The sequence below is a fragment of the Zalophus californianus genome, chromosome 13 (assembly GCF_009762305.2).
Source record: "Zalophus californianus isolate mZalCal1 chromosome 13, mZalCal1.pri.v2, whole genome shotgun sequence".
In the NCBI taxonomy this organism is placed as follows: Eukaryota; Metazoa; Chordata; class Mammalia; order Carnivora; family Otariidae; genus Zalophus; species Zalophus californianus.
Window position 1 is genome coordinate 632,892 of NC_045607.1, and position 21,663 is coordinate 654,554.

General features: G+C 63.2%; 4 protein-coding genes across 6 annotated transcripts; 1 reads left to right on the forward strand and 3 right to left on the reverse strand.

The window, feature by feature from the left end:
* Positions 1-23: 23 nt before the first annotated feature.
* STPG3 (sperm-tail PG-rich repeat containing 3) lies at positions 24-4,295 on the reverse strand. 2 transcript variants are annotated; one of them, XM_027616001.2, is made up of 6 exons: positions 3,798-4,295; positions 3,162-3,319; positions 2,922-3,056; positions 2,736-2,824; positions 2,215-2,515; positions 24-2,088 (listed from the first exon to the last, which is right to left on the reverse strand). In XM_027616001.2, the coding sequence occupies exons 1-6, from the start codon at positions 3,935-3,937 to the stop codon at positions 1,955-1,957; spliced, it is 957 nt and encodes a 318-aa protein (XP_027471802.1). In that variant the 5' UTR covers positions 3,938-4,295; the 3' UTR covers positions 24-1,954. The 2 variants fall into 2 exon arrangements, with proteins under 2 accessions (XP_027471802.1, XP_027471803.1); XM_027616002.2 differs by lacking the exon at positions 3,798-4,295 and adding an exon at positions 3,413-3,529.
* On the forward strand, positions 2,762-8,876 carry FAM166A (family with sequence similarity 166 member A). Of its 2 annotated transcripts, none has more exons than XM_027615999.2 (10): positions 2,762-2,997; positions 4,366-4,471; positions 4,597-4,696; positions 5,456-5,588; positions 6,716-6,930; positions 7,012-7,277; positions 7,374-7,500; positions 7,828-7,922; positions 8,343-8,460; positions 8,681-8,876. In XM_027615999.2, exons 4-10 carry the CDS (start codon positions 5,533-5,535, stop codon positions 8,767-8,769), a joined length of 966 nt encoding a protein of 321 aa, XP_027471800.2. In that variant the 5' UTR covers positions 2,762-2,997; positions 4,366-4,471; positions 4,597-4,696; positions 5,456-5,532; the 3' UTR covers positions 8,770-8,876. The 2 variants fall into 2 exon arrangements, with proteins under 2 accessions (XP_027471800.2, XP_027471799.2); XM_027615998.2 differs by lacking the exon at positions 2,762-2,997 and adding an exon at positions 3,584-3,696.
* TUBB4B (tubulin beta 4B class IVb) lies at positions 8,760-11,253 on the reverse strand. Its single transcript, XM_027615963.2, has 4 exons — positions 11,093-11,253; positions 10,697-10,805; positions 10,491-10,601; positions 8,760-9,961 (listed from the first exon to the last, which is right to left on the reverse strand). The coding sequence occupies exons 1-4, from the start codon at positions 11,147-11,149 to the stop codon at positions 8,901-8,903; spliced, it is 1,338 nt and encodes a 445-aa protein (XP_027471764.1). The 5' UTR covers positions 11,150-11,253; the 3' UTR covers positions 8,760-8,900.
* Positions 11,254-15,074: 3,821 nt separating this feature from the next.
* Positions 15,075-20,170, reverse strand: SLC34A3 (solute carrier family 34 member 3). The gene is made up of 13 exons (XM_027615917.2): positions 20,045-20,170; positions 19,752-19,875; positions 19,383-19,472; positions 18,767-18,895; positions 18,548-18,691; positions 18,361-18,472; positions 18,086-18,281; positions 17,799-17,888; positions 17,616-17,703; positions 17,352-17,519; positions 17,157-17,273; positions 16,951-17,075; positions 15,075-15,600 (listed from the first exon to the last, which is right to left on the reverse strand). Exons 2-13 carry the CDS (start codon positions 19,834-19,836, stop codon positions 15,136-15,138), a joined length of 1,809 nt encoding a protein of 602 aa, XP_027471718.1. The 5' UTR covers positions 19,837-19,875; positions 20,045-20,170; the 3' UTR covers positions 15,075-15,135.
* Positions 20,171-21,663: the final 1,493 nt, after the last annotated feature.

Here is a 21,663-nt window from a genome sequence, read left to right on the forward strand (position 1 = left end):
CTTACGAATTTCAGAACTGATATTTGGCCAAGTACACTTTATTTTTTATAATCATGAAAAATCCTGTGGCTGACTTTTGACGCTGAGAGTATTTTCGCTTCAAGAAAAGGAGCAGTCCGCCCTAGCTGCTCCCTGCCCCTGGGCCTCACCAGGTGCACGAACCTCTCTCTCCCTGGGACTTGGCTCCCTCCTGGTCAAACGGAGGCGGGGATGAAGCTCACCGCATAAGCTTGTTGCAAAGACTAAACTCTAAGTGTGCTTCCAGGTGCCTAGCAGAGACCTAGCAGAGACCTGGGGGACGAAGTGGGATCGTGACCAAGGACAGGTATCCTCGCTCTCATCACCGTGAGCATCTAACCCCCAAGCTAACCCAAGGTGGTAGGCCCTCAGGCTGACTTGTCCGTCCTGACACACTGTGAACGCAAGGCTCAGGTTTCATGGTGTCCCTTGTCCCTTGCAGTGCAAGAAGCTCATACAAAGTCAGTGGACACTGCCTGGTGCGCACCCTCCATGGGCTCCTCACTGCTAAGTGTGCAAGCCCCTGAACCCAGCATTCAGCCCTCTGCAGCCTCTCACCTCACCAGCTCACCTCCTTCCATCCAAACAGCCCTGTATCCTCCCAAGTTTGGACACACCAAACATCACACCCTCTCCCTTTTTGTGTGCCATGGTTTCTGAGGTTTATCCTGCTAGAAATTCCCTTCCTACTGCCCAGCAAACTCTTGATCATCTTTAAAAGTCACTTCCGCCACTGCCTCCTCCAGAAAGCCCTCCCTCTTCAGCCCAGCTGGAGGGCATTGCTCCATCCTTACTGCTGGTCCCACTCCTGACTTTGAGCCCTAGGGGTTGCTTTCCACCCCCTTCCCCCCGAGCCAAGCTCCCGAGGCCAGACCTTCCACAGCTCTGTCTCTGTTGCCTGCTGGCTGAGCTGGTCAGCCCGGGGCCTAAGGACAGCCATCTGCCATGCCACTGCTCTGATTCTCAGGGGTGTTGGGGCTCAACCCCCAGTGGCTGAGCCCTAGAGGAGGTCACAGGTGCACTGCACTCAGACTCCCTGGGCTTTGGCCTCCCTGCAGAATGGACTGCTGTCCACACCACAGCAGCTGTTGCAGTGCCTTTTTGGAGGGGTCAAGCTCTGGCTCAGGACACGGGTGGCACAAGAAGGGCCTCTGCAAGAACTGGCATGGTGACAGGAGCCTCCACCAGCTGCAGGTGAGGCCCTTGGGAGGGAGGCAGTCTTGGGGACAAACCCTGGGTAGAAAGGCGGGTTGCTGCTGTGGGCACCCTAACAAGTGAAGGCCCAGGAAGTCTTTGGCTGTGGCATGGCCTGCACGGTGCTGGGCAAGTTCACAGAGTCTTTGGGCAGGAGCCAAAGAAGTGGGGCCAGGCCCTGACCAGCTGGTCCTCTGGGCCCTCCCTGGTGGCTGGGCAAGCTGACCTCACCTCAAGAGGGCAGCTGACCCTTGGGTAGACTGGCAGCTTGACCACTCCTCTGGGTAGCACAACTAGGTGGGGGTGTCCTGTATTGCCCACAGGGCCCCCTCCCATCGTGTCCCCAGCCAGGAGGTCCCAGGCTGCTACCCCACCCACCCTAGAGAAGAGGGCACCAAAGGGGAAGCAGAGGAAGACCCCTGGCCAAGGAAAGCCAAACATGACAGGTGGGCAGCAGGCCACATCTGAGGGACAGCTCACCAGTCAGGCACACAACAGAGTTGGGAAGAACCCACAGCATCTCTGTATGGCAAGGGTGGGGGGCAGATGGACTTCAGGCAGGGCCCTCCCTGATGTCCACGGCTCACAGAGGGGTTGGCCGGCCAAGAGCGTGGATCAGAGGCACCCAGAGAGTCAAAAGGCCGAGTTGGAGGTCCTTAGTTCCCCCAGGGAGGCCTGGGAAGGCCCCCAGGGAGACCAGGGTTCCATGGATAATCGGGTGGCCGTCTGTGCGGAGGAGGCACTACAGGGCGCAGAAGGGCCCGGTGTCATGGCGCTTGGGTCTTCGGACACCCTGGATCACCACTCCAGGCGCCGAGGGGAAGCGCGAGTTACAGCAATCCTCCACGTAGTAGGCGGCTGGGCCGGGACTGCGGGCTGCAGGGAGAAGGTGGGAGCCCCACCTAGGCTACAGCGCCAGCTGCCACCCAGCGCCCAGCTCCCCACAGGCTGAGCCCCCACCCCTGCGCGCGGCCTGGCCTCCTCTCTCAGAGCTCTCCTTACAGGAGCTGACCCAGGAGGCGAACGCAGGGGAGCGGCTCATGGAGAAGGCGGGCGGACGGGGGCTCTGCAGGCGGCACCCAGGCAAGATGTTGTAGGTGTTGGGGCTGGGGAGCTTCTCGCCCCCCGGGGCCTGCGGAGGGGCCTGAAGCTGGGGCTGGGTACGATAACCCGCACCCCCGGCCCGCGGCAGCCCCGGGCGGGCGGGGGCCTCAAGTGTCTTGGAGGCGGGGCGGCGGCCCCCAAAGCTGAAGGCCCGGAAGGCAGGCCGGCTGAGGGGCTGATAGTCCGCGGGCGACGGCCACTACAGGGAAAGAGGCTGCTGCAGGCCCCGCCCGCCCCGACAGGCTCCGCCCCTCGGCCCCCGCCTCCAGCCCGCCCTCCCTCGCCCCCTCCTCCAGCCCGCCCCCTCCACGGGCCCCGCCCCTCCCTGGCCCCTCCTCCAGCCCGCCCCTCCACGGGCCCCGCCCCCCTGGCCCCTCCTCCAGCCCGCCTCCTCAGGACTAGCTAGGCGGGCCCTCCACCTTTTGCTCTTGGTTAAAGTCGGCCTTCTGCGTGAAGGGGCTTTCGCTTTGGAACCACAAGACCTGCCACGCCCTGCGGCCACCGCCGTCTGCAGTAGCAGCAACGTGGTTGGGGAGGGAAGGAAGGCTGGTGGCCGGAGCCCCACTCCCAGGGCAGGGGGCGGGGCGCAGGGAGGGGGCCCGCACCGCGGGTGGGGAACCTGCGGCCGATGCTGAATTGGGGATGTGGGGAGGACTCGCGCACTGAAGCATCCGGCACCGGGTACTTGGCGGGGCCGGGGATCTGCAGGTCGATCACGATGGGTGGGCGTCGTTCCAGCCCTGGCAGGAAGCAAGCTCTGGTTTGGGGACTCAGCAGACGCCTCCCACCCCTGCCTGCCTCCCCAAACCAGACCGAGGTGGGGGGCAGCCAGGGCCCTTACTCACACAGCTCTCTCAGGTTCTGGGTGCAGATAGGGGGGCGCTCCTGGAGGGAGCCCGTTTGCATCCTGAGGCCAGCTTGGAACTCCTGCACTCCTGGGGGCGGCGTCTCCTTCCAGTCGGTCTCTGGCTGGGGGCCCCACAAGAACACACTACCCTTGGGCCTACAAGGGAGAGGGGGGAGCGCTGTCCACCCAGCCCAATGGCCACCCCATCTGGACTGTTCCCCCAGCGCACCCAGCTCCCTGAGAATTTACTGGGCTGGCTCAAGTGGCTTCTGCCTCGGGGAGCCATGGGTCCAGTGTTGGCCTCCACTGATGTAAAAATTCGCCAGGAATTTCACAGTTTTCTGGTCAAAATTCATTGTCAAAGTATCTGGCTCCCTTCCCCAGGGACACCTTGGGGCTCTGTGACCTCATTAGCCAGCCATGGACACCCCCTGCCTCAGTTGCCAGGGACTCCCTGGGGAAGGAGCATTGTCCAGCCCTGGAGGGGCTGCTACAGTGGGCCCCTCAGAGAGACCCCTCCCCTGGCCAGCCAGGTGGGTCACTCTGGCGTCAGCCTGGGCCAGGAGGGCCCCTAGCCTGCCTGCCCCAGCAACTTCTGGCTTGGCCTCCCTTCCTCTCTTCTCCCCTTCCTTACCCCAACCCCTCTCCTCTCGTAGGATCTGGGGTCTCTTGGACGGCCAGGGTCCACCTTAGCAGGGCTTCTGGGACGACTGGGGCCTCTGCACAGGGATGAGAAGAGCAGCTGCTATGGGCTGCCCAGCTGTACCAGGCCATCCAGAATGAAGGGGGAGGGTGGAGGGATCCAGGGAAACTCCCTGGAGGAGGAGCTCCTGCTGGAAACCCAGCCCTCAGAAAAGCAAAGCAGTGGAAAGTGGGTCTGGGCGGACCATGCTGACCACAGAGGCAGGCTGGGGACTGGAGCTGCCTGGTGACCCAGGCAGGGGGCCCGTCTTCTGCTTAGTTGCGCAGAGGCTGTAAGGTGTCCCAGACGAATGGGGCTGCCCGGGCTGAAGAGTGAAGGAATAATGAGCCCAAATGAGGGAGAGCCCGCCTGGGCACCAGGGCCCTTGCTGTGCCCTTTGCAACCGGCCAGCCTGCCAGCCCTAGCCCTGGTCTTGACCTAATCCATGCAAGCAGGGCCCAGTCAAGAGCAGCTCATCCTCCAGGCCTACCCCACTCCGACCAAGTCTCTTTCTCTGCAGATCTCTCCCATCCAACACTGACCCTGCCTGGCCTGGGGAGGCCCTCCGGATGGATGGAAGGAGGGACAGATAGAAACCTGCTTCAGGAAACACGTGTTTCATTAGGGTGAGGGGCTCTTGGCCCGTGCTCTGGGCCCCTCCCTTGTTGCATGGTGTTCTGCAGGTGCAGCTTTCGTAACAAAGCCCCCGTCACTGGACAGTTGAGATAGCCCCAGTTTCTCCCTGTGTCAGATACTACTACGATGGCTGACATCCCACAGATGTCCTCAGCTGGATGCCTGTCGCTTCCTTCAGACGGATTCCTGTGAGCAGAAGCGGCCCGTCCGAGTAGGTAATGTCCGGTGTCCCCCAACTGCTTTCCGGACCCCGCGCCTGTGGCCTTGCTGGGCCAGCACCAACCACCTCCGTGAGGTTCAACCTTGTGTCTCTGTGTCCCCCGACTGTGGGTTCTCTTCTTGAGATGTTCACATTACGTTTTCCTGCCATAGAGCTACTTTTTCTTGTTTTTGTGAAGTTTTTACACTGATAGTATATCTCTTCATAACACTTGTTGCGATATTTTTTTTTCCCCAGCTTGTAGTCTGCCTTTTAGTATTTGTGTGTGTGTGTTTGACATGTACTAGAATCTGCTCATCTTTTCCTTTGATACTTTCCTTTGCTTTTATAGTTAGGAAGTCATTCCTATACAAAAAAAAAAAAAAAAAAAATCAGGGATTATTTAAAATGGCAAATGGTGCGCAGTTCCCGGGGAAAGACTCTCCAGGACAGAGTCCCAACAGCCCTGAAGCTCAGACACCTCCCCGAGGAGGCCTCCCACAATGCCCGAGAAGCTTCCAGGGCCTCTGGTCTGAGGAGGGGGCTTGGTGGGAAAGCTACTTTTCAGTTGGCCACTGGGGGCAGCAAGTCTGGCAGGGCCAACGCGGCCGTCCCGATTCCCGGAGCTCTGAGGCCCCCAGGCTGACACTCCTAGCCTGTTGCCTGTCTGGGCCCAGGAGTTCCACCTGTAACATGGGAGCACTCACAGGGTTGAGGAGGGGTCCTGGGCCAGGTAGGGCCCAACAATGGCAGGCCCCTTCACAATGGTTTCCAGGCAACTGGGACTCCTCTGAGGGGAGGGAGGCAGACGCTGGAAGGGGCTGGGGCCACCAAAGGTGCTGTTGAGGCCAGATGACAGCTACTCAGAAACACAACCTCTTCACGCCAGAACCTCACTATATCCCTGGGTAAGTGCTGGAGCCCTGGAGGAGGATGGGCTCGGTGGAGGATGGGGCAGCGGGGCTGGGCCTAAGGGCTCAAGGCCACCCGTGAAGAGAGCACCAGAGCTGGTCTCCAGGGAGTGGGGGTGAGGCCTGAGGGCAGGAGCACTCCCTGCTCGGCCTGTGCTCAGAGCCCCACCAGACGGCCAACATGCCTGTGAAGAGCAGGACACGGGAGACAGCCCAACAGCTGCCCGAGGCTGGCTAAGTAAATCCTGGATGCCCCAGAGAGGGCTGCGTGTCTTAAAGACTTTAGCCTCCAGAGTAGGCTGATTGGCAGGGACGCCAGGCTGCCTCGCTAGGTACCCCTGACGTAAAAACTAAAAGCGAGCCCTCTGTGGAGTGTATGTGTGCACCTACGTGCACACGGATCCCTGGGAAGGCAGGCAGGCTGGAAGGAATCAGGCCCAACTTTTCACAGTGGTTCTGGGGGAAACGCTGGGCCAGGCGACACGGAACAGGGCTCCTACCCTTCCTGCCCTAGTCCTGCTTCTCGCTCAGACTAGCAATTCTGCATTCGCTTTGGCAGTTTTTTCAAAAGAAAACAATTCTCACCGCTTGGGTGATCATTCCGGCCCCAGCACTACCCCCACTTGGGGCCTGCGGTGAGGCCTACACTACTTCCCCTTGTCTCTCTAAACGACACTCAGCTCAGCCACCTCCTACCAGCAGCACTCTTGCCTGCCTCTCAAGTCCTGGCCTCGCGGGTGGCCAAGGTCCAGGCCAAATCCCTGCAAGGCCTCCCCAGCGGGACCACCTTGTATAGATTGGGCGGTGCCTGGGTCCAGGCCCGGACCCTGTCACCATCCCCGTGAATGCTTCAAGGGAGCAGTTCCCTGTTCCCTCATCCTGGAGCTCCATGGCTGAGGATGGCTGGGTAGAGAGCAGACGGTGACCTGGTGGTGAGGACCGTGCAACTCACCTGTGGGCCAGGCCTGTTCCTGGCACCTGGCCTGAGCCGCCCATTCAAGCCTCAAGAGCCTCAGAAGGCAGGTGCTCCTGGGACTGGCATCTGCAGGTGAGGGCAGGTACCTTGCCTGTGGCCCGGCTCCACGCCCTGCGCACAGGGGCCCTGCCTCCACTTCCCTCTGCAGCTATGCCGGATTCTATCCGCAGCTGCGCTACCAGGTGGGGGACACCTATGGGCACACCACAGCACAGCTGCTCACAGACCCCAGCGTGCAGAAGAGCCCCTGCTCTGTGCTGTCCCCCATATCCAAGCCCAAGTTCACCGAGGACTTCAGCAAGTCCAAGCCACCTCCGATCCCCCGCCGTGACCTGACTGAGCCCTACGTCCCCCACTACACAGGTGAGCCGCCCGCCCACCAGCCTTGCCTGCCCCAGGCTCACCCTCCTGCTGTTGTCACTCATACCCACCCTGTCCGTACAGGTCTGAAGCCCTACAAGCACTTTGAGATCCTGGGCCAGTTCCCACCCCGGAAAGTGGATGCCCAAAGCGGGCGGCCGGGGGTAGAGAATGTATCCAGGCAGGTCCTGCTGCCTGTGGGCTTCATGCCCTACCCTCCCTACCCCCCGTGCCCACCAGGCAGGAAGGGGGACTCCAGAGACTTCGGACGCCCAGGCCTGCGGCTGGCATACGGGGAGGAGGGCTGGAGGAGCACCACCCCCGTCCGTGAGGCCTCTGGGCAGGAGCAGGTAACTGGGAGAGGCGGAGAGGCGCTGGGACCAAGCCTCAGCCCAGCCAGACCCAAGCAGGGGCTGAGGCCGTGACTCGCTCCTCTCCCACCCCAGCTCTACCATTGCAGGAGGGATGAACACCCACCCCCAGCTCACCAGCAGGAGACGCTAGACGTGGGCAGGTTCCACAGGCTGCCCCAGCTCGACCACCCCAGCCTGATCCAACGCAAAGCCATCTCAGGTGGGTGCCCAGGGCGTAGGTATGAGCTCGCTCACTCCCCACACGCACTCCAAGGCTCCAGGGGCCCAGACAGGATGAGAGTGAGAGCAAGTGAGAACTGCCCATGGGCCTATCCCCAGCCCTGCCCCGAGAACTGTTTCCTAGAACCCGTCTTCTCCCGAAGCTCCTGCCCACCCACAGGCCCCTGGCCCCAACAGGCAATTGACAAACGTCTAGGAAAGGGGAAGAGCCCCAACAGACGGCCCTGACACACCTGGGAGCAGGGGGGTATGCCCAGGGGAAGGTGGACGGGACCTGGGGCAGGACCCTGACCACTTCCTCCCCTAGGCTACGCTGGCTTTGTCCCTCGGTTTGCCTGGGTGATGGGGGTGAATTACCGCGACGGTGTCACACAGGCTATGGATGAGTTTGACAAGAACCAGGTACAAGGACGCCACCCCTGGGCCTGCTCCCAAATGCCCAGCACAGCCCGCAGAGTGGCATCCACACCTCTGGGCAGGCACCAGCATGGCCAAGGTTCAGCTGGCTTCCCTGGAGGGGGCTGTGAAGGGCAGCCTTCCTTAGAGGCCCCGGGAGGAACCCGTCTGTTCTCCTGGGTCTAGGCTCCCTGCTCGGTAGTGCTGTGGGGAGCGGTGAAAACAGAGGAGACCCCTGGAAGGAGTCAGGCCCAACTTTTCACAGTGGTTCTAGGGGAAACGCTGGGCCAGGCAACACGGAACAGGGCTCCTACCCTTCCTGCCCTAGTCCTGCTTCTCGCTCAGACCCCAGCCCCCACCACGACCTACTCCTCACTGGCTGAGCTGAGGAAGGTAGCATAGGTCAATACCTGCCTCTTTCCACAGTTCCTCTTCAGAAACCCCATCTGTGCCGTGGGTGAGAGGCTGCCCAAAACACACTGGCCTAGCAACACCATCTACAACAGCCAGGGCCTGATACCTTTCTACATGGGGTTCATACCATGTACGTACCCAGTGGGTCCCCTCACCTACCTCCTAGACAAGGGCGCAGTGACCAGGCCACTCTATGGAGGAGTTGGGTGACTGGCCCTCCAGAGGTTCACTCCGGATAGGCCAGGCCGGGCAGGAGGCAGGTGCCCAGGGCAGCCCAGACCCTCCAAAACTGACCGCCAGCTGGGCATGTGGCAATGCCAGGGACTCAGCTGCAGCACTGTCCCTTGTAGCCACGCAGGACAACTATGCGCTGACGTTTGGCAACAGTACCCGCAAGGCGTATCAAAAGGAACTGCAAAGACGACACCAGACACTATGAAAATGCTTTAATGGTGGCGTCTGTACAGCATGTGACGTCAAGACAGGAAGGAAAGCAAGTGCACACAGAGAACAGGTTGTGAGTGAATAAAGAGTTCACACAGCTTCTGTGTGCTTTACCAGGTAACAGCTCTAGGCCACCTCCTCCTCGGCCTCCTCCTCAAACTCGCCCTCCTCCTCGGCCGTGGCGTCCTGGTACTGCTGGTACTCGGACACCAGGTCGTTCATGTTGCTCTCGGCCTCGGTGAACTCCATCTCGTCCATGCCCTCGCCCGTGTACCAGTGCAGGAAGGCCTTGCGCCGGAACATGGCGGTGAACTGCTCGGAGATGCGCTTGAACAGCTCCTGGATGGCCGTGCTGTTGCCGATGAAGGTGGCAGACATTTTTAGCCCCCGGGGTGGGATGTCACACACAGCCGTCTTCACATTGTTGGGGATCCACTCCACGAAGTAGCTGCTGTTCTTGTTCTGCACGTTCAGCATCTGCTCGTCCACCTCCTTCATGGACATGCGGCCCCTGAATACTGCGGCCACGGTCAGGTAGCGGCCATGGCGTGGGTCGCAGGCGGCCATCATGTTCTTCGCATCAAACATCTGCTGGGTGAGCTCAGGCACCGTCAGGGCCCGGTACTGTTGGCTGCCTCGGCTGGTCAGTGGGGCGAAGCCGGGCATGAAGAAGTGCAGGCGAGGGAAGGGGACCATGTTGACAGCCAGCTTGCGCAGGTCAGCATTGAGCTGGCCAGGGAAGCGCAGGCAGGTGGTGACCCCACTCATGGTGGCTGACACCAAGTGGTTGAGATCTCCATAGGTAGGTGTGGTCAGTTTTAGGGTTCTGAAGCAGATGTCATAGAGGGCCTCGTTATCAATGCAATAGGTTTCATCTGTGTTTTCTACGAGCTGGTGGACCGAGAGAGTGGCATTATAGGGCTCCACCACCGTGTCCGACACCTTGGGCGAGGGCACCACACTGAATGTGTTCATGATCCTGTCTGGGTACTCCTCCCGAATCTTGCTGATGAGGAGGGTACCCATCCCGGACCCAGTGCCCCCACCCAGGGAGTGGGTCAGCTGGAAGCCCTGCAGGCAGTCGCAGCTTTCAGCTTCCTTCCTCACAACATCCAACACTGAGTCGACCAACTCCGCGCCTTCTGTGTAGTGCCCCTTGGCCCAGTTGTTCCCAGCACCGCTCTGACCTGGAAGGGGGCAGCCAGTCACTCTTTGCTGGGCATGTGGTCACCACTGGTCACCCGTGCCAAAAAGCCCAAATAATGTGGTGGGAGGGGACACACAGAGCTCAGCCTGCAGGTAGAGCAAATGGACTCCCAGACTGATAAAGCAATAACCCACCCGTTTAAAAATTAAGTTAGGAGTCAAGCCAAGATGGCTCAACAATAAGCCATGCCCTCCCACAGGCAGCCCCTGCCAATTCTCAAGGACAGATGAGCTGCAAACACAGCCTCCAACTCAATGTTTGTAGCAGAAAGATTACATCCGCAGGTTCCTTCCCTGCGGGTGGACAGCTGGGCCTTCCTCCCAAAGCCGCTTTAGGAGATTGAGAGACTCCAGGAAGAGGAGGTGTGGGGGGGGGGGGGGCCGAGCTTCTGCCCGGAGTGGATCAGGACCTCAGCTCTTTGGTGCTGCCGGGAATGACCTTGGGCACCCCCCGACCTTTGAGCCATCCTGGCCATCAGGCCGCCGCCCAGCCCCTATGCCGCGGCTCACCGAAAACGAAGTTGTCTGGCCTGAAGATTTGCCCGAAGGGTCCCGAGCGCACGGAGTCCATGGTGCCCGGCTCCAGGTCCACGAGCACAGCGCGGGGCACGTACTTGCCACCTGGGGCGGGTTGGGGGGAGGGAGGAAAAGGACCTCAGCGAGAAGAGCGCCGCGGGAAGGCAGAAAGGAGTTGGGGAAGGGGCGTGGTGTCTCACCGGTGGCCTCGTTGTAGTACACGTTGATCCGCTCCAGCTGCAAGTCGCTGTCGCCATGGTAAGTGCCGGTAGGATCAATGCCATGCTCGTCGCTGATCACCTCCCAGAACTGCGAGGGACGCGGGCGGGCCGGGCTCGGGCTGAGTCACGCCGGCGGGGCCCGGAGCCGGCCCCGCCCCGGATGGGCGCGGCCCTCCCCTCCCCCCACGCCGCCGCCTCCGCCGCCGCCGCCAGGTCAGGTCCGTCCCCGGAGGCCCGCGCCGCCCCGGCTCCCACCCCGTGCCGGGCCGCAATGCGGGTGGCCGCTCGCCCACCCGCCCGCTGCCGCCATCTTTTCTGCTGCCCGCCCGTCCGCCCGGGACACCCGCGCCGGGCCCCAGGCGCCCCACTGCTCACCTTGGCGCCGATCTGGTTGCCGCACTGGCCGGCCTGCAGGTGCACGATCTCCCTCATGGCGGCGGCGGCGGCGGCGGCGGCAGCGGCGGCGGCAGCGGCGGCGGCGCTGGCGGAAGGACGGACGCAAGAGCGGAAGAACGGGCGCGCAGAGTGCTACAACCGACGCTCCGCCAACGCTTATATAGCCGCCGCGCCCGCCCCCGCCAGCCTCCTATTGGGCTGCCAGAACGAGGCTGGCAAGCGTCCTGGTTTGATTGGCTGCGTTTCCCGTCAATCCGGCCGCCTAACGCCCACCTTCCCAACGCCGTTCGCTCTTTATTGGTCCGCCTCGGCCTCCGCTCTCCCTATCAAAACCCCCTCCCTCGCGCTGCAGTGCTCTGTCCATTGGATGTTTCAAATGATTGATTTGCCCCCTCATTGGCCGGCTTCGGAGAGCACGCCGCCCGGAGGCCGGCGTCCTGGTAACCGCCGCAGTGCCGCGGGGACGCGCGCGGGCGGGGCGGGCCTCCCGGGGAGGGCCAGCGGGCGGGGCCGGGCCGGGCCGGGGGCGGGGGGAGCGCAGGCCCCGGGTCCGCGCCCGGAGAAATGCAGGTGGGGCGGCGGCGCGGAGCTGTGCCTTTGCGGGCCGGGCGCGCTCGCGAGCTGGAGACTGCAGCCCCGGGGGGCGAGCGCGCGGGCCCGGCCGGCCGGCCGTGCGTCCGGCCCGCCGAGCGCCTTCCCCGGGTCGGCTGCCGGGGACCCAGGGCAACGAAACGAGGGGTCGGGCCCACCCCGCGTGGTCTCGGCGCGGAGGAGGGGGGCGGGGGTTCCGCACGCCCGCCCGGCTGGCGGTCAGGTGAGGGAGCACGTGGGGCCGCTGCCCCCGGGGAGGGCGGGGGCCTGCCCGGCTGCCGCGCTCTTGTTGTGGAGACGGTGCTGGCCCCGCGCCGGTCGCCTGGTGCCTCGGCCCCAGGAGCGCACAGAGCTGCGTGGCGACGCGGCGGGCCCCCGACCTCCGTCCGGGCTCCCTGTCCCTGCTACCCCAGCCATACCTGCGCTGACAGATGCTTTTACTTTTCCCTGACGTTCGGAGGGGGAAAGTCTATGAGGGAAAAACAGTTAAATGACCTGTGGTCGCACCTTCCATCAATCGCTTTTAAAAATTGCACTTCGGTATGTTTTTATAATCTTTTTAACACGACTAAATCACGCCCCTGCGTCTGCCTTGAACGGCGTCCCTTGCTGTGGCCACTGGAGCCTCTCTAGATTCTGGTTTTCTCAGTGAGCTTTTTACCCCATGGGTGCTGGGGGCAATACCTGGCTACCTATTTCTCCCTGAAAAGAAGGCGCGCTCTTCAGCTAATACCGTACAATACTGTACACTGTGGTACTAGGGCACACATGCGGTCTTAAAACATAGAATGGGACGCAACGTCCCCAGGGGAATCTCGATGAGATTGTTGGAGCAAGCAGCATGCTGGTGTAGAGATTGGCATTTTCTCCCTTGGAGAGTGGTCTGCGGCTGCGCCGCTACCGGGTTGCAGTCCTGGCCCGGACGGTGAGTCAGCACGTCCCTCCGAGGGCCAGTCCGTGCAGCAGGGCCTTAGAGAGCCGGCCCCTCCCCCACATACCTGTGCAGGGAGGTGGGCTGAGCGGCTGTGGCCCGCAGGTCTTACCCGCTCAGCTTGTGCACAGGCATCCTGGTTTCCTCGCTGTGCCCTACAAAGTAGCTCAGCTGCCCAAGCAGCAGCCGGCAAGGCCCAGGCTCTGCGGCAGTCATAAATCCACAAATCAATCGGGTGAGAAAGGGAGAAGCTCGGATGTTTCCCCTAGTGAGTCAGTGACGTGTTTGTCAAAGCCTTCTCTGCTCACCCCCCTACCCCAAGCTGTGTGGCCTGAGATGCCCACGTTCTGCCCAGGTGTGAGCCCCAGACCTCTGAGACACCAGGTTGTCCATCTTGACCCTCCCATGGCCTCAGGGAGATGGACACTGAGAAGAAGACTGCAGAAGTCTCCCTGCGGCCCTTGGGTGTGAGCCCAAGGAACACGGTGCTGTACAGGGCTGGTTGGGGGAGGCCCTGCAGACCCCCACCCTGAGCCAGGGTGTTCCTGCCACAGTGTGGAGAGGTGGGCCTGCATGGGGCAGGAGGGCCAGCCCCAGTGGCCTGGGCCCAGTGGAGGTCTGTGGCCAGGAGGGGTGCAGAAAGGGCCAGAAGTGCAGGGAAGCCTGGGCAGGGGCCGTGGGAGTGCTGGGCGCCTGGCTCTCCTGCCCCGGCCTGCAGCTGTTGGCGACATCCACAAATGAAGGCTCTGTTTACTTGTGGCCATGGTCCCAGTGGGAGGGTGCCTTACCGCCAGGCAGGGGCAGCAGGCAGACAGTCGTTCACGGCCTCAAAGGACCCGCAGTCAGCCTTTGTGGGCGGCCTCACCCGCCCCGGAAGGAGGGGTGCATGGCATACTTTCTTCCCCTCTCTGTGTCTCCACTGTAGGGAGAGGGAGCACCCCACCCGTCTCCCCAGGGAACTGGCCAGGCCCAGCTCCACCTCAGGGACCATGAGGCTGATGTCCACCCCCAGGAGCATCCTGAAGGCATAGGAGTCGGGTTGGGGGGGGCAAGCTGGAATGTACGAGCCTGCCCCGGGGTCTTGCTCCCCTGAGCCCCAGACAGGTAGCTATCTCCGTTGGTGGGCAGCGAACCCCAGGCTTAGGAGGCCTGGAAGCTTGTTGCGGGGGGTGGGGGGTGGGTGCTGAGGGGACTGAGAGCTGGGAGTTTTGAGGGGAATGAAGACAGGACCGTGGACAAGCATTGGCCCCGAGGCTCCCCAGGCCTCCTCTCCCCACACTGGGCCTGGGTGGGCAAACCTGGAGGGCTGGGGAGGGGGTGCCCCTCCATCAGGGCAGCATTCTCTGGACAAGGAGGAGGTGACTGCCCACAGCAGCACACTAAGACCTGGGGCAAGCCAAACCCCTGCTCAGGGTCACCTCCACCTCTGGTCTGTGGGTGTGTGCCCCTCAGTGCGTGAGTTCTGGGCCACAGACTTAATCCTACTGAAGAAGCTTTGTTTTCTCCTCATGGTATTTCCGGGCAAGTGTGTTGTGGGAAGCCCTGGGCTGGAAGGGGGGAGGCCCAGACGGCTTCCTGGAGTTCCCTTACCAGCTGGCAGGCAGACAAGCCTTACCGCCCCCTGGGCAGGGGGTGGGCAGGAGTCCCCGTCAGGGGACGCACCCTCAGGTGGGAGGGACAGTGCTCAGGCTCACCTGACCTTCGCCTGCCTCACGGCCGAGGGGTTTGGGGTGGCATGGTGGCATGGGCTCCGGGCGCGGCTGGCTCTAGGGGTTGCCGGCAGGACCTACTTCCTGGTGGGTTTACGGGGGGCGGGGGGGCGCTGACTACCTGCTCTGCTGGGCCCATGGCAGCCCTATGCCTGTGTCTCACATGGACACCGCCCTGCGCCCTGCCCATCCGAGAGAGAGAGAGAGAGAGAGAAGCATGGGAGGGGGGAGCCTGGGGCCTCCTGGTCCTCACTCATCCCCTCCTCACTCCCTGGGCACTTGGGGGACCCATGAGGCTGGCCCCCAGAGGGGCTGCCAGCACCAACCACCTGACTCCTAGGGTGCGCCGTCTGCGGGTGGTGGGGCATGGGAGCCGGCAGCCCCTCCCTCCTTCACCCAGGGGGAAGGGTCCCGGCCACATCCAGCCACAGATACTTTCTGACGGATATCTCCACGCTCCTGACTGGCCGCCACTTGGCACCTTCTGTCTCCAGAGGCTCAGGAGAGAAACAGAGTTACAGCCTGGGACTCTGGGTTGGCTGTGTGCTCACACCTACTCAGGCTTGCAGTGGGTCCCGGGTGTCAACTGGGGGACAGCTAGCCCTTGTCTACTTCCAGCTGGCCTTGGAGCCTGGTCAGGGGCCCTCCTCAGGCAGGGGACTGAAGACCACTCACACCTGGGTCACAGCCTTGTTTATTTGCAAAGAAGGCAAGCCAGGTGACTCAGAAGTCTTCTGCTTCTGGGATCCCCCAGGGCACCCAGGAGTCAGTGAAATGGGGGTGCCCCCCCTTCACAACTGCTGGGAGGCCAGGACCTCAGGGTTCTCATAGCAGTGGGCCTCCTTGGCAGCGGCCTGAGGGGGGCTGCACACCCTGCAGGGGCAGCAGCAGCTGACCAGGCGGTCCCAGGGCTCCAGAGAACGGAGCCAGAGTGGGAGCCAGGCCCAGGACCGCAGACGGTGGGGCAACCAGGCTGGCCGGTGCCGCTGCAGGACATTGATCAGGATGAGGAGGAGCACCAGCCCCACCAGGGGTCCCCCGACTGCAGCCAGCACCGTGCTCCCTGCCAGGGAGAGCCCAAAGGCTGCCAGGGGCAACAGCAGGAAGCTGAGCAGCAAGTAGGCAATGGCCACCCAGCGGTAGTTGGCCGTCAGGTCCCCGAAGCGCTTGGCCAACGGGATGGGCAGCCGCAGGATGGGCACCACGTACCACAGCAGGATGCCGGCCAGGTTGAAGAAGAAGTGGATGAGGGCCACCTGGAGGTCCAGAGGGCAGGCAGGGGTTAGGAGCCTGGGCCCGATGGCACACAGGTCCCGCAAGGCTGCCCAGGACTACCCAGGACACCTGCTCTCCCTCCCACCCCTCCTCCCCCCACCCCTCCTGCCCCCGCCCCGGCAGAAAGGGTACTAAGTCTGAAGGCTGTTGGAGGTCCGCTTGTCGGCCATGACGGGCCACCTAGTAGGGCAGATTCCAGCCGGGTATGGGTGTGCCCTTCCAGTACCGCCCCACTCCCCCCAACACACTCAACGCTGGGAGCCCAGTGTGGTAACTACATCACCAACGACCACATGGATCTGCTCCTCCCCTGGGCCGGCTCAGCCTGCCCACACCTCATGCCTGGTGACCCCATTCCTGCTTATCCATGAGTGGGCTTAGCCACCCAGCCCTGGGCTCTGGCCTGGCTCCTGTGGGGAGGAGGTGCAGGGCCACACGTGCAGGGAACATAGCCCCCTCCAGGGGCTGCTGGTCTTGAGGAGTCGCTGTGGAAGGTGCAGTCCAGAGGCCTTCCTGGAGGGGGTGGACCAGGGCCCTGCACTGAGAGGGTCTGAGTGGACAGAGCAGAACCAAAAATGCAGGAGGGTGGTAGGGAGGGCTTGTGGGCAGAAGCCCCGCAAGATCTGGGCTTTCAGGAGCTGCGTCTGTCTGGGCACCTAGGCAGAGGCAGTGGGGGAGGGAAACTCAAGCCAGGGCAGCGGACCACAGAAAGGGTGACTTAGAGATGGAGGTAGCAGGACTAAACGGGACTGGGTGTGGGGCACAGAGCTAGGGGACCAGGGGGAGGTGTCCTGGAGGCAGAACTGTGGCCGTGGGCAAGGGCAGCTTGGAGCACCCAGCACAGATGAGGTAGGGCTTTGGAGGAAGATGGCAGGTTGTTCAGGTAGGGGCCTGTTGGGTTTAGATGGCTGGGGGGGGGGGCGGTACATCCCGGAAGTGGTGGACTAGAGGGGCTTGAGGCCCCCCAGGGCCTTGAAGGGGCACAGCCAGCAGCACGGGGTGGGGGAGGAGGACAGGGGCTCCTGGAGGGAGTTTGGCCAGGAAGGAAGAGCGGCAGCACCCCAAGACCAGAGGGTCCTTGAAATGACCTGCTCCCCGGGGAGGAAGAGTGTGGCTAGGGGTCCCAGAGATGTCCACAGGATCCCTAGGGTTTGAGGAGGTGGGACTGCAGGTCTGATCGGGCAGCCAGAGGGGGGTCCCAGGGACGTGTGGGCCATGGCCAAGCTGGCCGCAGGGCTGGACAGGAGGGAACTGAGCCCAAGGGGAAGCCCCAGGCCTGGGGTGGGAGTGGGAGGGGCTGGAGGCCAGGGAGAGGTGAGGTAGGGTGGTACCTGGAGGGCACTGAGCAGCATGTCCGCGGGGCTGGCCAGGGCAGCCAGCAGGGCTGTGGTGGTGGTGCCCATGTTGGAGCCCAGGAAGAGAGGGTACGCCCGCTCCAGGCTGATCACCCCGACCCCTGGGGGAGCCGGGGGTGAGCACCGGGGCCTGAGCCCTCACCCCCGTGGCCCGGGGTCCCTTGCCCATCCCCTGCGCTCACCCATGAGCGGCACAATGGCCGCGGTGAAGACACTGCTACTCTGCAGCACGAAGGTCAGGCCGGCGCCCACAAGGATGGCCAGGTAGCCGCTGAGCCAGCTGAACGGGAAGGGGAAGTCTGCAGGGGGGGGGACTGGGTCATCCTCTGCCCGGCCTCCCCCCCCCCCACATGCCCCTGTCCCCAGTCTGGCCGCACCAGCGTTGATGACCTTCCGCACGGCCTGGGCCACACGGCCACGCAGCACAGAGTTGAGCAGCTTAACAATGAGCACGAGGCAGGTGCAGAGCAGGAGCAAGGAGGCCGCCAGCAGGATGCAGCCCACGGCCAGGTCCGTGAGCACAGTCCCCGTGAACAGGTGGTGGCCTGGGGGCAGCGTGGGGTCAGTGAGCCCAGGCCAGCTCTAGGAGCCAGTGGGGCACAGGGACAGGGCTGGGGGGCCGGGGGGGCTGGGGGCCTCACAGGGCAGATGCTCCACCAGGACAGAGCTGTTGTTCTCAGGGCAGGGGCCGGAGGTGAGCACTCCACAGTCACTGCTGTTCCACGGAGTCTGGGGAGGCGAGGCAGGGCAGGCTCAGGATGGACCCAGAGCCGGCGGGACTGAGCAACTGGCAGGTCGGAGATCGGGGGTCAGAGGCACCTCACCATCACCTCCCTGGTGCCGCACCATTGCTTAATGAGGCTGCTGTTGGTCGCATTGCCTGTAGCACTGCTTGCAATCCTATCAGTGTCCAGCTGTGGGACAGAGGGGTTGGGACCATGGACTGGACCCTCAGGGCTCACCTGGGACCCAGATGCCCACAGCCCAGCCCGTTGTGCCCTCCCGCCCACTGTGCAGGGCCCAGGATAGGGCTGGGGCACGGCACCCCCCACTCCCGACCCCCAGCACTTTCAGGCACAAAGGGCCCCCCGAGGGCAGCACCTTTCCTCACCTGCACAACCAGGTGTGTGAGAGGCTTTGTGAGCACCTTGAGGATGTCGGGTGCTTGCCCCCCAGGCTGCAGGTTGCTGGCGCCCAGAGCCACGGCGCTGAGCCTCTCCAGCAGGGCTGTGGCGCTCTCCAGAGGCAGCAGGATCAGCACCGTGAGCCAGTTGAAGATCCCATGGACGGCCGAGCCGCCAAAGGCCCTGCCACGTGGAGCACAGTGGTCGGTGGCTCGACTGTGGCCTTGCTCACAGCCCCTGCCCCCCCCTCCCCCCCACTCACCTCCGAAACTCATCCCGGTCCCCTGACTGTGCCATCGAGACCAGGGTGCTGGTGATGGACGTGCCCACGTTGACGCCCATGATGATGGGCACACACGCCTGGACGGTCAGCACTGTGGGGGTGCCGCATCAGCTTCCCGCACTCTGCCCGCCCACCACCAGCCCGGGGTGGGGGAGGGGGCACTCACATTTGGAGGCCACCATGCTGACCACGATGGAGGAGGACGTGCTGGAGCTCTGTACCAGAACTGTGACCAGCACGCCAATGACCAGTCCAGCCACAGGGTTGGACAGCACCACGTTGTCCTTAAAGATGTCTCCAGTCATTTTGCCTGTGTCCAGAGAGAGGTGCACTGAGGCTGAGCAGGACTGGCTGCCCGCCCCACCCCCAGACCCCCGGCACTCACTGCTGAGCAGCTGGAAGGCAGAGCTGAGGATGTCCAGGGAGCAGATGAAAAGATAGAGGTTGCCCAGGAGCCCACAGGCCTTGAGGAAGCCAATGACCACCCGGAGGACCCTGCCGGCCACGCTGAGCTCTGAGAACACAGGGCAGGGCAGTCCTCAGCCAGCCCCCCAACCCAGCCCTACCCTGCCCGGAACCCCTCCCAGTCCCCTTCCTCTGTCTCCCTGCAGGGCAGGGCCTGGGCCCCCCTTCTCTGTCCCCACACAGGGCAGGGCCTGGGCCCCCCTTCTCTGTCCCCGCACAGGGCAGGGTCTGGGTCCCTCCTCTGTTCCTTTGCAGAATGGCCAAGCCGACTACCCCCGGGACCTCCCAGAAACCTAATGGTCATTAGGAGGGAGAAGGAGGGGCAGGCTTGGCAGGGGTGACTCTCATATCCAGACACAACAGGCAGCTGAGCTGAGGGACAACCATCCCTGGGGTGGTGGTCTGCGCAGTAGGTTTCTATATGGCCTGTCGAGGCCAACCTCTTTCCCGCTCTCTCTCCCCAAGGACCTCTCCACGCTCAGACCCTGGGAAGTCAGAGCCCCATTTGGCCAGTTGCCCAGCACCTCCAGACCTACCTGTCCAGGACTGGCCAGTGTCCTTCAGCTGAGGGAGGGCCCAGGGGTCCATTTCCCCCTCTTCCAAGACTGGGGCAGAACCAGAGGTCCCTGCAGGAGCCAAGGTGAAGTAGGGCCAAGGATAGGCAGGGGCAAGAGGGTGTGGGGGGGCTCTGGTATAGGGGTTTGGGGCAAGAGGCAGGAACAGGAAGCAGAGAGGAAAGGGGGCCTCCAGCTTGTCTGGCCCTGACCGGAGTTGTCACGAGCCCCCATGGGCTCTCCGGGAGATGGGCGGGAGCCCCCTCCCCACTTACACAGAGCGTCGGATCAGGGGCTGGACGGGGAAGCAGAGAGGCAGGCTGAGGCCTGGTGCCCTGGGGCTCCTGGTACCTGCATTTCCCAGACTCCGGTCCACCAGGCCAACTGTGTCCAGAGTCAGGGGGGGGACCTGGCCATCCGTGAGGGAATTCGGCATGGATTTCTGGCAGGGACAGACCCAGGTCCAAGCCTGGATCTGCTGGGGGGGAAAGGCAGGTCAGACACGTGCCCTCCCGCTGCCCCACCAGGTCCTGCTGGGGTCCTCCAACCGGGGATCTGTCTTCCCTCCCCACCCCTGCTGGCCTTGGAGATTTCCCGCTTCCTCCATCTATGGGGGCGGGGGGGGGGGGCATGGCTACAGTGACCTCAAGCCGTTGTCAGGCGAGCCCAGTCCAGTTTCAGGGGCAGAGTCGAGGGGGCCCTGGCTCCCTGGCTCCCTCGCTGGTCCTGGCTGGAAGAAGACTTGGTGGGTGGCCCAGGGCACAGGGTGCTGGGTGCCGGTAAGTGCCTAGGAGCAGGGAATCCAGTGACCTTCTTATCAGGCAGGTGTCATCAGGGACACTGCAAATGGTCCCAGCTTAGACTTTGGCATTTGATACCAAACGGTGACGTCTCCGCTTGATAAGGGCTGCACCCCCAGGGATGGGGACAGGGCAAGGGGCTTGGGTCTCCCCATCCCACCTCAAGGCTCCTTTCTTCAACCCTCTGGGTCTGGATCCCTGTCCGGTCTTCTCCCCCAGCCCCCCTCCCAGTCCCCAGGGTCCAGGTCCTGGGCGGCTCTCTGTCACCGCTCCCTCCTGGCTCTCATCCTCAGCTCGGGGAGGCTCAGGGTGGGGCCTAAGCCCTGAGCCAGGAGGTCACCCAGCCCTTGCCCTGGTGTCCCAGGGCCCCACCTGGTTCTAGAAGCTCCTACCTGTGAGGGTAGTGAGGGGGCACCTGCGGGGAGGAGACACAGGGCGGGAGCAACTGCTGGTCAAAGATCTGCTGGGTGCACACATGACCTGCTGTGTACTGAGCCCCATTAATGTTTACCCAGGAGTCGAGGCCCCTGAGGGGTACCTGTCATAACCCCAGGTGCCTGCCTTGTCTGCATCCCACTAAGCCCCTGGGGCAGGAGCTCCAGGCCCCCAGCTCATCCCTCTCAGAGTGGGGCTTCTCCCTGGCTGGGCCCTGAGCCAGGCCGGGGCTGTTGCAGGGCTGGGCATGGGCTCCTTCGTGCAGGACTTCCATGAGTAGACGCCTATGGGACGTGACCAGACACTGCACGCTGCCCGCCCAGCGCAAGGCAGGATGCTGGTGCTCTGGCTGGTTGGCCTGGAGGCCCTTGGAAAGTTTCCCCAAGCTCTGCAGACCTTACTATGGTCATCCCTACCCGATCAGATGGTGGGAGGGAAGCCCTTTGCACTAGGTGGGTGGGGAGGGCCCCGGTCCCTAAAGTCATCCAGTTCAGACCTGGGCTCAAGGCAGAGCTGGGCCCAGCAGAGCTCCCAGTGGGGGCTCAACCCCAGCGGTGGGCAGTAATGGTGGCGGGTCTTGCACCTCCATCTACAAGTTGGGGGGGCAGGGCCCATCCCCAGGCCACCCTGCCGCCCAGCCCACTGCCCACCCCGCCTGGACATGCAGACTCAGCCCGTCCTGTTCACTTCCACAGGGGGACAATCCTGACTGGCCCCGGGGCTCGTGGGCGCCTCTCGGGGTCAGCCCCTTCCTGCCGCCCCTGCTGGGAAATGCTCCTCCCCCTCCCCCCGGGCCTGGTCTCCCCAGGGGCCCGCTGGCCGCAGCGCCCTGGTCTAGTTGCTGCCCACCAATCGCTGTGTTCCTGGGGGACTTTGCCCCAGAGAAGGAGGAGGTTTCTGAGTGTCCTCTCAGCAAATTTTCTTGTCCCTCCCTGTCCGGCACCCACTGCCCAGGGCAGGCCCAGCGGTCCCTCCCAGAGGCTCCCGAGTGACCCTGTGACAGTTCCTTTCCAGATGGGGCAGCGATG

What these genes read in the sequence shown, in the direction of transcription:
- TUBB4B (XM_027615963.2), bottom strand. Translation starts at nt 11,149, where the DNA reads ATGAGGGAGATCGTGCACCTGCAGGCCGGCCAGTGCGGCAACCAGATC. An exon ending in GCAACCAGATCGGCGCCAAG is followed by an intron (nt 10,806 to 11,092) that starts GTGAGCAGTGGG and finishes CGTCCCTCGCAG; the next exon opens with TTCTGGGAGGTGATCAGCGA. An exon ending in GCCAGACAACTTCGTTTTCG is followed by an intron (nt 9,962 to 10,490) that starts GTGAGCCGCGGC and finishes GCCCCCTTCCAG; the next exon opens with GTCAGAGCGGTGCTGGGAAC.
- FAM166A (XM_027615999.2), top strand. Translation starts at nt 5,533, where the DNA reads ATGACAGCTACTCAGAAACACAACCTCTTCACGCCAGAACCTCACTAT. An exon ending in GAACCTCACTATATCCCTGG is followed by an intron (nt 5,589 to 6,715) that starts GTAAGTGCTGGA and finishes TTCCCTCTGCAG; the next exon opens with CTATGCCGGATTCTATCCGC. An exon ending in AGGCCTCTGGGCAGGAGCAG is followed by an intron (nt 7,278 to 7,373) that starts GTAACTGGGAGA and finishes CTCCCACCCCAG; the next exon opens with CTCTACCATTGCAGGAGGGA.
- SLC34A3 (XM_027615917.2), bottom strand. Translation starts at nt 19,836, where the DNA reads ATGCCGAATTCCCTCACGGATGGCCAGGTCCCCCCCCTGACTCTGGAC. An exon ending in CAGCATGGTGGCCTCCAAAT is followed by an intron (nt 18,473 to 18,547) that starts GTGAGTGCCCCC and finishes GCACCCCCACAG; the next exon opens with TGCTGACCGTCCAGGCGTGT. An exon ending in GCGGAAGGTCATCAACGCTG is followed by an intron (nt 17,274 to 17,351) that starts GTGCGGCCAGAC and finishes CCCCCCCTGCAG; the next exon opens with ACTTCCCCTTCCCGTTCAGC.
- STPG3 (XM_027616001.2), bottom strand. Translation starts at nt 3,937, where the DNA reads ATGGCCTGGTACAGCTGGGCAGCCCATAGCAGCTGCTCTTCTCATCCC. An exon ending in CCAGAACCTGAGAGAGCTGT is followed by an intron (nt 3,057 to 3,161) that starts GTGAGTAAGGGC and finishes GCTTCCTGCCAG; the next exon opens with GGCTGGAACGACGCCCACCC. An exon ending in ACTTTAACCAAGAGCAAAAG is followed by an intron (nt 2,516 to 2,735) that starts GTGGAGGGCCCG and finishes CTTTCCCTGTAG; the next exon opens with TGGCCGTCGCCCGCGGACTA.